Source organism: Callorhinus ursinus, unplaced genomic scaffold (genome assembly GCF_003265705.2).
Source record: "Callorhinus ursinus isolate GAN/ISIS: 27379988/994484 unplaced genomic scaffold, GSC_fseal_2.0 scaffold111, whole genome shotgun sequence".
Classification (NCBI taxonomy): Eukaryota; Metazoa; Chordata; class Mammalia; order Carnivora; family Otariidae; genus Callorhinus; species Callorhinus ursinus.
This window is the reverse complement of record NW_027397173.1, coordinates 1,415,575-1,434,495: the sequence shown is the minus strand read 5'-3', so window position 1 is coordinate 1,434,495 and position 18,921 is coordinate 1,415,575. Positions and strand designations below refer to the sequence as shown.

General features: G+C 41.7%; 1 protein-coding gene across 1 annotated transcript; it reads left to right on the top strand.

Annotated features, from left to right (window-relative positions):
- The first annotated feature begins 8,069 nt into the window (after window positions 1-8,069).
- Window positions 8,070-18,542, top strand: NANP (N-acetylneuraminic acid phosphatase). Its single transcript, XM_025877020.2, has 2 exons — window positions 8,070-8,214; window positions 17,229-18,542. The coding sequence occupies exons 1-2, from the start codon at window positions 8,125-8,127 to the stop codon at window positions 17,883-17,885; spliced, it is 747 nt and encodes a 248-aa protein (XP_025732805.1). The 5' UTR covers window positions 8,070-8,124; the 3' UTR covers window positions 17,886-18,542.
- Window positions 18,543-18,921: the final 379 nt, after the last annotated feature.

The window sequence follows — 18,921 nt, the reverse complement described above, 5'->3', positions numbered from 1 at the left end:
ATGGAGAGAGCCCAAATGTCAGATGTCCATCAACAGATGAATGGATAAAGAATGGTTGTATATACATATGGAATGGAATATTACTCAGCTATCAGAAACATGTAATCTTACCATTTGCAATGATGTGCATGGATCTAGAGCATATTATGCTAAGTGAAACAAGTCAACCAGAGAAAGACACAAACCATACGATTTCACTCATATGTGAAATTTAAGAAACAAAACAGACGAATATAGGGGAAGGGAAGGAAAATAAAATAAGATAAAAACTAGAGGGAGGCAAACCATAAGAGCCTCTTAACTCTAGGGAAGAAACTGAGGGTTGCTGGAGGGGAGATGGGTGGGGGGAAGGCATAATTGTGTGATGAGCATGAAGGAGAGCACTTGATTTAATGATCACTGGGTGTTATATGCAACTGATGAATCACTAAATTCTACAAATGAAAACTAATATTAATTTTTTAGAAAGGAAGATGTGGGATATATTTCTATAATGGAATATTACTCAGCCATCCAAATGAATGAAATCTTGCTATTTGCAATGACGTGGATGGAACTAGGGGGTTTCATGCTAAGTGAAATAAGTCAGTCAGGGAAAGACAAATACCATATGATTGCACGCATATATGGAATTTAAGAAACAAAAGAGATGAACATAGGGCAAAGGAAGGAAAAATAAAATAGATGAAAATACAAAGGGATGAAACCATAAGAGATGCTGAACTCCTGGAAACAAACTGAGAGTTGCTGGAGGGGAGGTGGGTGCTCTGAAGGGATAACTGGATGATGGGCATTAAGGAGGGCACTTGAAGTAATGAGCACGGGGTGTTATATGCAACTGATGAATCGCTAAATTGTACCCCTGAAACTAGTAATACAGTATAAGTTAACTAAATTGAATTTAAATAAGGAATTATAAATAAATAAATAAATAAATAAATAAATAAATAAATAAATAATAAAATAAAATAAAAACAGAAAAGGGCAAAAAATAATAAGTGTTGGTGAGGTTGTGGAGAAATTGGAACCCTTGTGTACCAGTGGTAGAAATATAAAATTCATGCAGCTGATGTAGAGGACAGTTGATGTGAAGTAGTTCTCAAGAAATTAAACACAGAATTACCATATGATCCAGCAATGCCACCTTTGGATATATACCTAAAAGAATTGAAAACAGGGTCTCAAAAGTTATTTTTACACCCATGTCTATACCAGCATTATTCACAACAGACAGAAGTTGTAAGTAGCTCAAATGTCTACTGATGGATGAATGAATAAATAAAACGTGATATACACATACAATGGAACATCATTCAGCCTTAAAAAGGAAGGAAATTTTGACTTCCGCTACAACGTGGATGAATCCTGAGGATATTAAGTAAAATAAGCCAGTCACAAAAGGTCAAATAAGTGGACGATTCCACCCATATGAGGTATCTAGTCAAATTCATGAGACAAAAAGGAGAATTATGGTTGCCTGGAGCTGGTGGGAGAAAGGAATGGGAAGTTGTTCATTGAATAGAGTTTCAGGAAATACCAAAAAATTTTGGAGATGGTTAGAGGGAATGGTTGCAGAACAATGTGAATGTGCTTAATACCACAGAACTATATTTTTTAAAGTGGTTAAAATGGTAAGTTTTGTTAGATACATTTTAATTTAAAATTTTCATCTTATTCAATGTTTTTTTGAGCTCTCGATTGAGCCTGGTGATACAGTAATTAAAGGTAGAGCTCTTCACTCACAGAACAAGTAAACAAGTAGATAAATTACAGGGTGTTAAATGCTGTAAGGGGAAGAGGGCACCTAACCCGCAATCTGGGTGTGTTTCTGTGCTTACGAGGAGCAGTCAGGAAAGAATCCCACAGCTACTGGAGTCTAGGTTCAGATTTGAAGGAGTGGGAAGTAGTCAACTGAAGGGACTAAGAGAAAAGAGAGGTATCCCTAGTGGTGGGTATCAGCTGTGGGCAGGAGACAAGAATGTGAAGTTGGGGAAGTGCAGAGAAAGTCAGTGTGGTTGCAGATTCAAGGGCTGGGAAGTGGGGGAGTTGCCAGATAGAGGTGGTGACATTGAGCAGGAGCATAAAATGTGTTGTTTTTTTTAAGTCGGGTTAGGGTTTGGGTCACATCATCACTGAGTTTTCAGTGGCAGGCAACCGCTCACTTGGTTTACAGACTAGATGGGGAAGCAGATGGGTAAACACACCCACACATATTGGAAGTTTAATACAAAACTTAAGAGGTAGGTTCTTCTAAATCACAATGGTCTGGCATGGGAGAGCATTGTACTTATATGTTTCTTAGACTCTTCTTCCCTCTATATACTGTAGCTTCTGAAAGTTTAGCTTTTCCCAACTCCCCTTTAATCCCTCCCCCTATGTACTCTCCAGTTTGCTCTTCTCTCTCCACAACAGGTAAGGTGAAGAGAAGATGAAATGGATCTCTAGTCAGATTATGGTCTGGCTTGAGGAGAGCTGGTGAAGCTGCCATTAATTCAGTTAAATATATATACTTATTGAGGATCTATTATGTGCTTTATAGAGTGCTCTGAGGATACAATGGTGAATAAAACTGGCATAGGTCTCTGCCCTCATAGGGTTGACTGTACAGTGGGAGAGAAACATAAATCACCCTGTGTCACTATGTATAGTTACATACATCCCCGTTTTCACTTTCCATGGTTTCCCTTACCCATGGTCAACCACAATCTGGAAGCAGATGATCCTCCTGATGTACTGTCAGGTAGCTTAACTGTACATCACAATGCCTACATCATTCACCTCACTTCATCTAATCACGTGGCCATTTTATCATCTAATATCATCACAAGAAGGGTGAGTATAGTACAATAAGAGAACTTGAGAGAGACACCACATTTATGTAACTTTTATTATAGTATGTTGTTATAATTATTCTATTTTAATATTAGCTATTGTTAATCTCTTACTGTGCCTAATTTATAAATTTTATCATTGATATACATGTATAGGAAAAAACATATTATATATATATGGTTCAGTACTGTCCACAGTTTCAGGCATCCACTGGAGGTCTTGGAACATATCCCATGGATAAGAGGAAACTACTGTAATTGTAACTGCAAAAAAGTTGCTACTTCCTCCTAGTAGGGAAACAGAATCTGGGATCCTAGGACAGGCACTGTACTCAAGAGGTTAATACAAACTGCTCACCAGAAGGAGCTGTGTGCAGCACATGGAGACCTCTGAAGGACAAGGCCAGGACACCTGATGGGCTGAGGGAAGGAAGGGCATGAGGCTGCAGAAATGCAGGCCCTGGCTTATCACAGGCAGTGGAACCTCCTCTCTTATCAAGGGTATCAGTGTTTCAAAGTGAGGAATGACAAATCTTGCTGGTCTCTGGGACACACAGCATTTTGCTCCGCACAGGATTTTGACCACAGAGGTAAAAGAGTTCAAATTCCGTTTTTCACAATCAGACAAAAAATGTTTGACTTAGATTCAACCAATCAACAGTAACAAAATAAGAGGAAAGTCTAGTAAAAGATAACACAGGTTAAAGAGATAATGTATCCTTAAATAATCAATTTCAATTATTAAGAAAATATACAGAATTGAAATTAACAAAAGAATCAATAAAATCAATCTAAAGAATCAATCCAAAGAATAAATAGCAGTTGCAGTACTGCAACTCCAAGCTTTAAGACAACAATTCTGTATTTACTATGACAAAGACAGATACTTTCTTACACTTCTGTCACTGTCTCCTGAATGACCTAGCATAGGAAGTGCAGGACTGTGGAACTCCAAATATATATAAACCCTTGGAGGAGCATGTGTGTGTGTAGAGAGAGCATGCAAGTGAGTGCATGCACCTGGATAATAACTATCCATATTCTGATACTCTGATAGCACTGTTGGTGAACTGTTACCAACTGGAATGTGCCCTCTGCTGATAGGGCAGTTACTATGAGGGCAAAGAATGGCTATTAGATTTAGTAAGGTGAAGGTCATTGGTGACTTGGCAATAGTAGTTTCAGTGATTGAAAGGCTAACTGGAGTGGATTCAATAGTTGGGAAACTTTTGATGATGCACAAGAGGAAAAAATTGCTGAAAAGATTTCCCCAAGCTGAGCTGGGGATATAGGGAACTGAAAAGGCTAGCCACAGAAGGCAAAGGAGATGGCCCCTTTAAGGATAAAAGGCAGTGTGGATGGATACAACTGATGATAGCTGGGTAGATGTTGTGGGAACCTGTGATTCTCTTCCAGTTGCTTCGGTTTTATTCCTATTGACATAGCAATGCCCCATTCTGAAAACAAACAAACAAACAAACAAACAAACTTTAAGGCAGAAGGCAAACCTCTCCTCTGAAATCATGGAGTTATAATGAACTTGTACATGGGAAGTGGGTGGGAAAAGCCTGACAGCTTCCTGAGGGTAAGAAAGGCCAAGATCAATGCTGGGCAGGAGCAATGGCACAATGATGCCATTACACACAGTGCAGAATGCAAAAGCAATGTTAGTTTAGTTTCCACTTTATTTGTTACCACATCAAGTCTCACAATTACCAATTTTTTACTTAGACCTTGCATTCTGCAAATATGAAAACCTCTTCTAGCTACTAGAGTTAAATCTGTCAAGCTAACCAACTTTAAATATTGTACTTGAGGCTCACCTATGTAGTGCCTGCACATCTATCTTAAAACGCTACAGGAGAACTAGTTCACAAATTTTAACTGCAACATCCTAAACCCTGATTCTATAATTAGAAGGAATTAAAGTTGTCAGGATATACGGTTTCTGGCCATCACCTCTCTTTTTTTTTTTTTTTAAAGATTTTATTTATTTATTTGCGAGAGAGAGAATGAGAGATAGAGAGCATGAGAGGGAAGAGGGTCAGAGGGAGAAGCAGACTCCCCGCTGAGCAGGGAGTCCGATGCGGGACTCGATCCCGGGACTCCAGGATCATGACCTGAGCCGTAGGCAGTCGCTTAACCAACTGAGCCACCCAGGCGCCCCATCACCTCTCTTTAAGTAGTAAAGTTGGACAGGTCATGGAATGCCTTTAGACTACTTGTCAGGAAGAGGAACCTGTCAAGTGCCTCAACCCATTAAGAGGATTATACAGACTACCATACCTCCTCTGAGTTTGGACTTGGATTTGTGACTGTCAATAAACTCTATATACACATCAGGGGGTGGGGTGGGGGGAACAGCTTCAATCCTCTAAGCTTCATTACCCATAAGCAGTTTTTTTTTTTTTTAAGATTTTATTTATTTGAGAGAGAGAGAGCACATGAGTGGGAGGAGGGCAGAGGGAGAAGACTCCTCACTAAGCAGGGAGCCCAATTCAGGGTTTGATCCCAGGACTCTGGGATTATGACCTGAGTGGAAGGCAGACGCTTAACCAGCTGAGCTACCCAGGCACCCCACCCCATAAGCAGTTTTATGCTTAATTTATTCTGACATCTCAGGCAACTAAAAAAGGTTACCTCCAATTAATGCTTTCATAATTTTAGCTGATTGGTAATCTAAATGACCAAAATTGGTAGGTTGGCCCTGCACATCAACAGAGCAACCAGTCATGTTTTTGAGGAATAAATAAAATTATCTTTATTTGCCACAATAGCAAAGAGAGGTTAACTGTGAAATTCTGCTGCTAAACATACAGAAATTGTAGTCTGCCACTGCAGAAGAAAAAAAGTATTAACATAAAGATAAGACAACTGATCTAAGTCTACTGAATGCCAGCAGCCCAACTGTTACTCATGTACTTCAGGAGTGGGCAAATTTTATAAAGTGTCAGATAGTAAATATTTTAGGCTGTGCAGGCCATATGATCTCACATATAATTACTCAACTTTGCTTGTAGGGCAAAAGCAGCAAGATGATATACAACTGAATGAGTGTGGTTGTCCCAATAAAACTATTTATGGGGGCACCTGAGTGGCTCAGTTAGCCCTCTGACTCAATATCAGCTCAGGTCTTGATCTCAGGGTCAGGAGTTCAAGTCCCTGCTTTAGGTTCCACGCTGGGTATGGAACCTACCTAAAAATATGTATTTATGGACACTAAAGTTTGCATTTCATATAATTCTCACATGTCATGAACTCATCCTTTGATTTCTTTCAATCACTTTTTTTCCCCTTGTTTTAAAAAAAATTATTTAGTGGTGCCTGGGTGGCTTAGCCAGTTGGGCATCTGCCTTTGGCTCAGGTCATGATCCCTGGGCCTGGTGCTGAGCCCCACGTTGGCTCCCTGCTTCGCGGGGAGCCTGCTCTCCCTCTGCCTGCTACTTCCTCTGCTTATGCTCTCTTTCTCTGTCAAACAAAATCTTTTTGAAAGAATTCTTTATTTAAATTCAATTTAGTTAACATAAACTGTATTATTAGTTTCAGGGGTAGAATTTAGTGATTCATCAGTTGCATATAACACCCAGTGCTCATTATATCAAGTGCCTCTTTCATGCCCTTTACCCAATTACACTTTCCTCTGCTCACCTCCCCTCCAAGTAACCCTCAGTTTGTTCTCTAGTGTTAAGAGTAAGAGGCTCTTATGGTTTGCCTCCCTCTGTTTTTATCTTATTTTTCCTTCCCTTCCTCTATATTCATCTGTTTTGTTTCTTAAATTCCACATGAGTGAAATCATATGGTATTTGTCTTTCTCTTACTTATTTGACTAGCCTAATACCCTCTAGTTCCAACCACATCATTGCAAATGGCAAGATTTTATTTTTGATGGCTGAAGAATACTCCATTATACATACATACCACATCTCCTTGATCCACTCATCTGTTGATGGACATCTGAGCTCTTTCCATATTTTGGCTATTGTGAACATTGCTGCTATAAACATTGGGGTGCAGGTGCCCCTTCAAACCACTATGTTTGTATCCTTTAGATAAATACCTACTAGTGCAATTGCTGGGTCATAGGGTAATTCTATTTTCAACTTTTTTGAGGAACCTCCATTCTGTCTTCCAGATTGGCTGCAGCAGTTTGCATTCCTACCAACAATGTAAGAGGGTTCCCCTTTCTCGTCATTCTTGCCAACATTTGTTGTTCCCTGACTTGTTAATTTGAGCCATTCTGACTGGTGTGATATGGTAACTCGTTGTTTTGATCTGTATTTCCCTGATGATTTCTTCCAATCACTTTAAAAATGTAAACCACTCTTTGATCACAGATCCAACAAAATTCTGGTGGCAATTTGGTCTGCAGCTAGAAAATTTCTGGTCAATGATGATGACCACATATCTAAATTCCAGTAAAGTTACCCAATAGAGACAATTTAGAAGCTCAGAAACTAATTTCAACATCTTTGTCCTGCTAGGAGTAGAAAGCAGTTGTTACTGACCTTCTGGGGATCAATAGACTGTTTCAGTCCCTCAGCTCCTTGCTACACCTGAAAACCATTTATGAGGCATCCAAAAACCTGGAAATGCAAGTCTTCAGGAAAAGCAATCTAAGTGGACAAAACATCAGTAGACCCTACAGAGTCCCGGGTCTTTCCAAGCACAGCCCTGACACAGGGGTCTTAAGGAATCAGGCTCCAGTTCTAACACGGCTACTCTATCTAGTAGGGTAAATATCACACCTTTGCACCCCACTGGCATTCCTGCCACCGACATGACTTCTCCAGTAACCGCTCACACCCCAACTTAGGGCACGCAAAAGACCAGCGACGCTTCGGACAGCGGGCAGCTCCCCATGCGACAACCCATAGCCTAACCGGAAAAGCCTCCTTCCCAGGCGCCAAATGGCGCAGAAAACCTCCCCCGGGTACTTATGACATTCTCCTCATGCCAGGAGGACAACATGAAAAGAAGAGATAAGCAGAAAGAGACTACGAAGAAAAACAGCGCTACTAATCACCCTCCACATTCAAGCTGTTAGATAACCACTCGCCCACTGACGAAAGCGTTCCTTGATCGCACGGGTTAGACCACGATCCCGGAGTCTCGCGGCATTTCCTCAGACGCTCCAACAATATTGAGACCTCTCGCGGGAGTCCCGCGGGCAGCACCGAATGGTCAGGTGACCTCACGGCCCCGCCCACGTCTTCCTTGACCGCGGGCCGGCTTCACGCATGCGCGGGCGGCGGTAGCAGCAGCGAGTTGGCGCGGTGCGAGCGCGACTGGCGGGATGGTGCTGAATCGGGTGCGGGCGGTTTTCTTCGATCTGGACAACACGCTCATCGACACGGCCGGGGCGAGTAGAAAAGGAATGTTGGAGGTAACGTCTTGACTCCCGCGGTCGTCCTCTGGGCAGGGTCAGCGCGCCCAACCCGTATCGCGCGCTTTCCTGTCCCCTTGGTGTCCTCCCACCCCCGACCTTCCCACTGCCGAGTCCATCGACACCGCGCCTGGCGCTGGGTCATCCCGGAGGCACTGGCTTCTCGTCCTTTCAGACCCACCTCGTGAGGGAAGGAGCGGGAAAGAAGGACCAGTGGGCAGGGGAAACTGGCTGGGGAGGCTGCCTTCTCTCACGCCCAGCGGCTTGGGTTACCTGCCTGGCTACGCCCACGTCTTCCGAGACGTGGGTTCTAGAAGTTGTTTCCAGCGCTTTGGGACCCGGGAGAATGTCGTTAAAACTGCCACGGTGGCAGAGTTGCTCACAAACATAGACGGTCACCTGGCTTTTTGCCAAGACAGGTTCGGACCAGCTAGGCTAGTGTGGCGCCAGGCTCTCCGCGGTTGGCCCTCTCCACCGCGTGGTCTTTGGCAGTGCCTGGTCTTTGGCAGATCTTTGAGGAGACCCAAGAAGTTACACAACTATCAGTGGCGAGCCTGGACTTAATTGACTCCAGAAAATTTTCTCCGCAGAAATTCACCTCCAGTCTCCCTGCTGTGGGTGTGACCCTTAAGATTTCTGAAGTGACACTCACAGTCCCTGCTTGTACAGAGCATTCCTTTCATGAGGCATTATTCGGCAGCATCCTCTCCTTTCCATACCCACAAATGCTGAATCAGACTTCTTCAAGCCCCAAATCCACCCCTGCTTTCTTTCTTCTGCATTCAGCTCTAGGGAGAAAACCAAGGATTGTCAGATGCGAAAACCCACTTTCAAAAGCTAATCCTTCCAACCCTGAGAGTCCCAACCTTTTCATGCTTCATTAGTTAGGTTTTGACTCCCTGGGCTTTTTTTTTTTTTTTTTTTTTTTTTTAAGCCCAAAAGTGGGGCTGGACCGGGGCGACCTCAAGACCTGAGCCCAGGTCTGATGCTTACCTGACTGAGCCACCTAGGTGCCCCAGGTTTTGACTCCCTGCATCTTCATCCTCATTCTTGGTGTGTTTCACTCCTGCATATTCAGGTCTGTCCCATACTTGAAAAAATAAAAAAGAAGCCTCCTTTGAACACTTCTTCCTTCACTAGATATTTATCTCTCTTGACGGCCTTGTTTTTTGTTGTTGTTGTTGTTTTTAATTTAAATTTAAGTTAGTTATCATGTCGTGTTTTATTGGCTTCAGGGAATCATCAGTTGCATAGAACACCCAGTGCTCATTACATCAGGTGCCCTCCTTCATGCCCATCATGCTATTACCCCATCCCCCACCCGCCTTCCCTCCAGCAACCCTCAAGATTGTTCCCTAGAGTTAAGAGTTTCTTATGGTTTGCCTCCCTTTCTGGTTTTATCTTATTTTTCCTTTCCTTCCCGTTTTGTTTCTTAAATTCCATGTATGAGTGAAATCATGTGGTATTTGTCTTTCTCTGACTTATTGAATTAGCATATTACCCTCTAGTTCTATCCATGTTGCTGCAAATGGCAAGATTTCATTCTTTTTGATGGCTGACTAATATACTCCATTGTGGTTTTGATTTGTATTTCCCTGATGCAAAGTGATGTGGAGCATTTTTTCATGTGTCTCTTGGCCATTTTCTTTGGAGAAAAGTCTGTTCATGTCTTCTGCCCATTTCTTACTGAATTATTTGTTTTTTGGGTGTTGAGTTTGATAAGTTCTTTATAGATCTTGGATACTAGTCCTTTATCTGATAAAACATTTGCATATATCTTCTCCCACTCTATAGGTTGCCTTTTAGTTTTGTCGACTGTTTCCTTTGCTGTGCAAAAGCTTTTTATCTTGGGGTGCCTGGGTGGCTGTCAGTTAAACATCTGCCTTTGGTCATGGTCAGGTCATGATCCCAGGGTCCTGGGATCGAGCCTCGCATCCGGCTCCCTGACCAGAGCGCCTGCTTCTCCTTCTCCCTCTGCTGCTCCCCCTGGTTGTGCTTCCTCTCTCTCTCTCTGTGTTAAATAAATAAAATCTTTAAAAAAAAAAAAAAAGCTTTTTCCATGTCTGAGGAAATCATCAGCACCCTAGAGACCGACTGGGAAGCAAGGACTTTGGGTGAATGCACTAAACTCTGCCTCTAGACTTCTAGCCTCCTACTTCCAGGTCGTGGGTGTGAGCCGTGGCCTCCAGCCCAGCTGTCCTTGCTGCAGACTGGCTGCCCCCAGAACCCACGTACTTCTATCCTGCCCATTTCTCCTGCCTAATGGGGTTTTGTGCAATTCAAGAGTTTTTCCATAAACTGACCTTGAATTAGTATAGCCTTTGGGACATTCTTGTTAGAAACCAAAGCTCTGAACAGTTTTTTTTTCTCTCGATTCCAACCCAAGGATTTACGTACCTTAATATTAATAGTTTAATCAAATTTGTGGATGGTTTCTCCCCTTTTCCTATTTGACATTCTTAGCCCTAGGTTTCCATTGGATATTCTTTCCTGCTTTGTCAAAGATTAATTGACCATAGAGTCAAGTCCATTTCTGGATTCTCTGTTCTGTTCCATTGACCTATGTGTCTGTTTTTGTGTTGACGGCAATATTTTTCAAAAGAAATCTATATACATTATCTCCAGTCTCCACCTTTTATTTATTCCTTAATCCCTTGACATATAGCTTCTCTTTGTGCTACTTAATAGACTTGCCAGGTCATTAGGCACTTCCCAAATTGCCAGAGTCAATGGACATTTTAAGTCTGTATTAATGACTTTGCTGAGGTATTGCATACTATTGACTATCCCTTCCATTTGCATACCCTTGACCTCAACCTCATGGGCAGCACCCTATGCTGTATTGCCTCCAGTCTCTCTAGCTGTCTTGTGTGTTCTTGGCAGGTCAAGCCCAGTATATTGCAATTAAATTCTTGGTTTAGGCCAAATCATGCTACAGCCTAGAGTTCATGTGTTAAAATCAGGCATTTGAGTTTGAATCACAACTCTCCCAATACCTAGCTGAAAGTGCCTGAACAAGTTCCCTAACCTCTCTAAATCTTAAATCCTTATTTAAAAATTTGAATGGTGATATTAGGCCTCAGTGTCCTTATCAGGTTTAATTGAATGCATGGGAAGTATATAGCATCCAAGCGTAAACTTGAAGAATTGTACCATCCACCCTGTCACCCAGTCTGTCCCCTCCTGCATATCCACCCCCCCCCACCGCCCTTATCTTAATTAAAGGTGGACTTGTCTGTCACCTAGACAATCGCTGTGGTGGTGTCTCCAAGCTTACTGGGTCCAGTTCATCCTCCACGTTCCTGCCAGAGTGAAATTTCTGAAAAAAAGTCAGATCATATTTCTCCCTAGTCTTTACACCCTCCCTTATACCAACACTGTATTTTGTTCAAGATATCTTAAAATATACTTATCAAAAGATATTACAATTAATTTTTACAACTAAGATGCCTGCAACTTAGGAGCTTCTTAAGAGGAAACAAACTATCTTGGTCATATTCATTTGATACATGGTAAATATTTAATGAATAATGGATGAATGGATCAAAATCCAGGTCTTCAGACTTGGTTCTGTTGCCATCTCCTTTATAAACATCCTATTAAACGAGCAGAATTGAGTTGTGTGCTTTTGACTATACAAGGAGTGCTTTATCATGTAAGAATACAATACCATCTGGGGAGCCTGGGTGGCTCAGTTGTTTAAGCATCTGCCTTTGCTTTAGGTCATGATCTCAGGGTCCTGGGATTGAGCCCTGCATCAGACTCCCTGTTAAGCAAGGAGCCTGCTTCTTCATCTGCACCTCCCTCTGCTCGTGCTCTCTCTCCCAAATAAGAAATAAAATCTAAAAAAAAAAAGAATACAACACCATCCATAAATGTTGGCCTATTCAAAAGTAACATACCAGCTTTCATAAATACTCTTGATTTATGAAAGGAGAAAGGGAGGAAAGGTCTAGTCATTGCCTTGTGCTTGGGGAGAAGGAGCCATATACCGACTCTATATATCCATTTAATTTTTTTTAATCTTCTGGAAAAGTTAGTTCTTTCTGCCATTTTCAGGCCTTTCTTTCAGGGTCACTACCTGAGAGGAAGCTGTCCACAGAATTTGGGGTTTCTCAGTAAACAGAGCAGAAAAGATTTCTGCATTTGTGAGTTTACTTTCTAGTGGTGGTTGATCATGAACATAATACATCAAATGTATGTTTATTTATAAGTATGTTCGGAAAAGTGGAGAGGAGAATGAATTGCAGTTTTAAATAGGTTGGTCAGGTAAGTCACATGGAGTAAATGATGTTTGAAGAAAGACTTGGACTAAACATGAGGGCTGCTTGAATTGTTAGGCTATATGTAGGCAGTCATAGTGAGCATGTAATTTTTTTTTAAAGATTTTATTTAGGGGCACCTGGGTGGCTCAGTCGTTAAGCGTCTGCCTTCGGCTCAGGTCACGATCCCAGGGTCCTGGGATCGAGCCCCACATCGGGCTCCCTGCTCAGCGGGAAGCCTGTTTCTCCCTCTCCCACTCCCCCTGCTTGTGTTCCCTCTCTCGCTGTGTCTGTCTGTCAAATAAATAAAATCTTTTTAAAAAAATAAATAATATTTTATTCATTTATTTTAGAGTGAGTGCAAGCATGGGGAGGGGCAGAGGGAGAGAGAGCATCCCAAGCAGACCCCAAATGAGCATGGAGCCTGAATGGGGCTCTGTCCTAGGAACCCGAGATCACAACCTGAGCTGAAATCAAGAGTCAAGTGCCCAACCAACTGAGCCACCCAGGTCCCCCTGTGGGCATGTATTTTTAACTCAGTTTTATTTGGAATTCAGCCACTTCATATCATATCATAGTGTTACAGTATTATATAGTTCCACACTAGCCCTCAAAGAGTGTTTAAATCACAGTTAGCTAAAAACTAGTACTGATGATAGTTAACTTTAATTCTGGGTCCAGAGAGCAGGTTAGAAGGATATAGTTTCCTTTCTGTATGGGTTAAGATGAGACTTAGAGTTTTGAAGTGGAAGCTTGAGTTTATCTTATCTACAAATTGATCTCCCCCTTCCCCCCTTCACTATCTTAGGGCCCTTTTCTTCAGGCCCCTAGGTACCTGGTGGGCTTAATTGTACTCAGAATCCTTTTCAAGCCTGCCTTACCCCTTGCACAAAATGTCATCACACCTCCAAGTTAGAGATCATTTTCCTCCACCCCCAATTCAATCAAAATTCCTGTTTTCTCAGTGCAGGGGTTAGGATTGTTTATACTAGTAATAATATGAACTAATTCAAGTTAGGTGTCTTTTGTTTTTATTGAAATATAGTTGATATACAATGTTACATTAGTTTCAAGTGTACAACAGTGATTCTCAGTGGGTGTTATTTCTGTTTTAATAATATGTAAATGGCTGATAAGCTTTTCCCCCAAATATGTTAATATTAAAATGCTACTTGGGGGCGCCTGGGTGGCTCAGTCGGTTAAGCAACTGCCTTCAGCTCAGATCACGATCCCAGGGTCCTGGGATCAAGCCCTGTATCGGGCTTCCTGCTCAGCAAGGGAACCTGCTTCTCCTCCTCCCTCTGCAGCTCCCCCTGCTTGTGTGCTCTCTCTGTCAAATAAATAAATAAAATCTTAAAAAAAAAAAAAAAAGCTACTTGTGATCCCAATTGAATCTGTAATTAGTTGCTGTGTGAAAAAATGGGAAAGTTAATTCAGAGGATATAATGGGAAGAAATTTCAAAACTTGAAAGTGGTATGCTATACCTTTACAAGACTCTCCCCTTTAAGGTAAGCTAATTCTGTTTTTTTCAGAGCCCTAAGAACATGTGAAATGAATTGCCAGTTGCAGGAACAGAAAATTGGACAGTTACTGGGAGCTCTCTGTTGGCTAACTATGAGCCAGCTCCTATTTAAGCTTAAGCACTGTGGATTTCTAGAGGCCTGTGTTCTTTTACTGTGTAAAAGAGGTTTGCTAAAACTTTAGGGTATCCTTCCATCATAGCTCAAGAGTAATTTTTTTTTTTAAGATTTTATTTATTTATTTGACAGAGACACAGCGAGAGAGGGAACACAAGCAGGAGGAGTGGGAGAGAGAGAAGCAGGCTTCTGCTGAGCAGGGAGCCTGATGTGGGGCTCAATCCCAATCCCTGGGATCATGACCTGAGCCGAAGGCAGACACCCAACGACTGAGCCACCCAGGCGCCCCAGCTCAAGAGTAATTCAACTGACATTGTTAGAAAAGATGGTGACATTCGCATGGAGGCTGTAAAAGCTGGTTTGTTAATTGAAATTTAACTTTGCCTTCCCCTAAAATTCTTAGGAATGGTGTATTTTTCTTGAAGAAATAAGACTTCTTAACTGTTGCATTTTTTTGAAGAGCACAAAGAGCCTGAACAATATTTACTTTTGATGTGTTTTTTTTTTTAAGGTTTTATTTATTTGACAGAGAGAGACACAGTGAGAGAGGGAATGCAAGCAGGGGGAGTGGGAAGAGGGAGAAGCAGGCTTCCCGCCGAGCAGGGAGCCCATGCAGGACTGGATCCCATGACCTGAGCCGAAGGCAGACGCTTAACGACTGAGCCACCCAGGCGCCCCGATGTGATTCTTATACTTTAAAGGAAGAAAAATGTGTCTATTAATCTCTTTCCCCTTTTCAGTAGGTGAATTGAGTGTCTGGTGTGAGTAGCATACTACTTGTTCCCTGTATAGTTTAGGGCAACACATTTTAACTTGTTTGACCTCCTTGCTTCAACAGCAGTTTTTAGTCCCAGCTACGTGCATTGCACTCATTATCCAAAGATCCAAAGTTGTCTTGGCATTGTCAACTTTCCCCAGATGTCCCTAAGATAGGAACTTCAGATGCAGGTAGTCCATTTGGGAGGTGATCCTTGCAAGTGCTGTAGAAGAATGGTAGAAGAATGGTGGAATCATACAAGGAAGGGAGGGAATCTAATAAATGAGCAGGTTACTGGTGTGAACAGTTGGGGAACTCTGGGAGACAGCATGCAGAGCATCCTCAGTTGTCCCTCCCAAGGGACAAGAAAGCTGGGATATTAATCTACCAATTTGTGCCCCTCATTGGTTGAGGCCCACTTCCAGGGCAACACTTCAGCCCCAGCTTGTGTGCATGGGTGCACCCATGGTCAAATAAAGCCCTTAGTTAGAGTATGAAGCCCAATTGGCATTACAGTATCACTTAACAGTATGAAGCCATTGGCATGTATGGAAACTATGTGCCAAGGGGACTTGGGTAGCATCTGTAGCAGCCTGGGATTGAAGGCCCTTTACTAACCAGTTGCAAACATGCTCTTCAGCCTCATCTTTTAGGATCCTCCCTCATATGCCTTCCATTTCAGCTTGAAATCAGCTTCTCACCTTTCCCAGTTCTCAAAATTCTAAGCTCCGTATCTTTGTTCTTGCTATTCCTTCTGTCTAGAATGATTTCATTCTCCTCCCAGGCCGACCTTCAAGGCTTGGTAATACCTTGGTTTAAATGTTACTTTCTCAGGGTGCCTGGGTGGCTCAGTCCTTAAGCATCCACCTTCAGCTCAGGTCATGATCCCAGGGTCCTGGGATCAAGCCCCACATTGGGCTCCCTGCTCAATGGGAAGCTGCTTCTCCCTCTCCTACTCCCCCTGCTGTGTTCCCTCTCTCGCTGTCTCTGTCAAATAAATAAATAAAATCTTTAAAAAAATTAGAAAAAAAAGCTACTTTCTCTGCCAAATCTTATCCAATAACCCTGTGGAATGACTTGCTTCTTACATTTTATTTCCACCGTTGTTTACATGACTGTCATAGCACTCAACCCAGCATTTATGTTTGTTGCATACCTGCTTATTTTCCCCACCAGATAATGTCATGAGGGCAACAGACCCAGTCTCCACTGCCTAATACAATAGTGTAAAGGCAAGCACATGTGCTTTGGAAGTAGGCAAGTGTGGATTTAAATCCCAGCTTGGGCAAGTTACTTAATAGTTCTGAAGTTCCATTTCCTCATCTCAAAAAGGGGAGTCCCTCGCAGAATTGTGGAAAAGGTTAGAAATAATATATGTGAGCATTAGGCACAATGCTTGCCACATTAGGGTCTCCGTAAATGTTAAAAGAGGCCAAATGGAAAAGAACTGAATATAATAAAAGCCAAGATAAAAAGTTGGGGGAACACGAGAGGGAGCGTGTAATTCTGACAAGGGATTCAGAACCAATGTAACAGAGGGTGACTGAGAACTCCTTGAAGTTTTTTATCTGGAAAACTAGGTTTGGAAAAAGTCCTGGGTCATTAAACTGCTGAAATCATGGAACATGCTTGATTTTTTTTTTTAAAGATTTTATTTATTTATTTGACAGAGAGACACAGCAAGAGAGGGAACACAAGCAGGGGGAGTGGGAGAGGGAGAAGCAGGCTTCCCGTGGAGCAGGGAGCCCGGTGCGGGGCTTGATCCCAGGACCCTGGGATCATGACCTGAGCCAAAGGCAGACGCTTAATGCCTGGGCCACCCAGGCGCCCCAACATGCTTGATTCTGTTAGAACTGAATACATGTTTTTAAAAGTACAGAATTAGGTCCCATTTTATATGGTGGTCAGTTTAGGCCTTCAAAAGGTAAAATGGATGTAGATAAGAAAAGGTTGGATGAACCAGCATTATTTTCGGGAAGAGTCTATATAATGGTTGTGAGGAATTTAAAATGTTTTACTAAATTTAAACCTAGGTTTTATTTCTATTCATAACCAGAATGGAAGGTGGTAAGCTGCCAAATGAAGGGTTTTTATGACCTATATCTGAAGATACTTCTTAGAATAGAAATCAGTTAAAAATATGAATGAGTTGTGTAGAGAGATTGGGAGATCTTCCCTCTGATATTCTTTGAAAATGAGACCAATTCCCACCAGAAATGGTGTGGTAACAGCTACCTTAAGGCAGGCACATGGAGTTGGAATCTCTACTCTGGGATTATAGGAACGTGGCTTGGCTTCTCAGGGCATGACTATAAAAGACCTGAAGTGTGTTAATGGAGTTGTTTTCCTTTATTTAGGTAATAAAGCTCTTACAATCAAAATACCATTACAAAGAAGAGGCTGAAACCATTTGTGACAAAGTTCAAGTTAAACTCAGCAAGGAATGTTTTCATCCTTCTAGTACATGTATTACTGACCTAAGGACTTTACACTGGGAAGAAGCAATCCAGGAAACGAAGGGTGGTGCAGCCAATAGGAAATTGGCTGAAGAATGTTATTTCCTGTGGAAATCTACACGTTTACAGCATATGATACTAGCAGAAGATGTGAAAGCCATGCTCACTGAACTTCGGAAGGAGGTCCGCCTACTTTTATTAACAAATGGAGACCGACAGACCCAGAGGGAGAAGATCGAGGCTTGTGCCTGCCAGTCCTATTTTGACGCTATCATTGTAGGCGGAGAGCAGAAAGAAGAGAAACCAGCACCTTCCATATTTTATCACGGCTGTGATCTCCTCGGAGTACAGCCTGGGGACTGTGTGATGGTTGGTGACACACTAGAAACAGATATACAAGGAGGCCTCAATGCAGGGCTGAAAGCAACAGTCTGGATAAATAAAAATGGAATAATGCCACTGAAGTCATCCCCCGTGCCACATTATATAGTTTCTTCTGTGCTAGAGTTACCTGCTCTCTTACAGAGTATAGATTGTACAGTCAGTATGTCAGCTTAAGGCACAGAAAAGGGCATGATTATGTATTTTTAGGGTCAAATTACAGGTTTTGAACTAAGAAAAGTTAAGGCATTCCATATACTAAGACCCAGTTCTGAGAATAATTTTACTTACAATTTAATAGCCAATCAACGACTGACTGGTATTTATATCTGGAAATCCAGAGTACATTAATTAATAGAAGTTACTTTTAGTAGTATAATCCAGAAAATTTGAGGAAATATATTATTTGTTAATCTGTGACTTGAGGTTTTTAAAAAATTATTAATCTTTTAGCATCTTGGATCCATGAAGATACCAGGCAAGATAGCTTATACATGGATGCACAAATACAGGTTTTATGTTCTGTCTTAAAAATAGATATTTTTTTAAAATATTCTAAAAACAGATATATAATAGAGATTTATCAGAACAATTGGATCTGATTAATAGGAAATAAGTGCTAAGTCACATGCCAATCAAGGCATTCCATAGTGAAATTATTTTGCATATTTTCTTTTTAAAAGATATATACCATATTTTTGCCTACTTTGAATATATATGTTCTTTTATGAATCCAGTTTTTCTGCATGACCTTTTTTTGGGGGCAGGGGGGCATTTTCCTATGGTATATACATGACAAATAGATTTCTCCAGTAAAAAAGCCATTAAAATCAACATGTGGTGCTCCTTTTCCATGACAGTTTCACATCTTTTCCAGAGTGCACTTGTAGGTTCTTACTAGTCTTTACCTCTTACAGAAGTATTTTTACAATCTTTTCCCAGGTATACAATTGGGCTCAGGGGACTAGACTGCCTGGCTGGGGATAAGTACAAGCCACATGGCACCAACAGTCATTTTCCTTCTGTGGATACCTCAGAGGTGCAGCCTAACCATGTAGCTCTCCCATAAATTCTCTACTGACTGAATAGTTTCACGCATATGATGAAAGCTAACAGAAACTTATGTTTTGCTATGAAATAATTTCAGGGTGCCATTTTACTATAACTTAAGTGGCTCTTGGTGTTACGTTCCCTGTCTTTCACATTTTAGGAA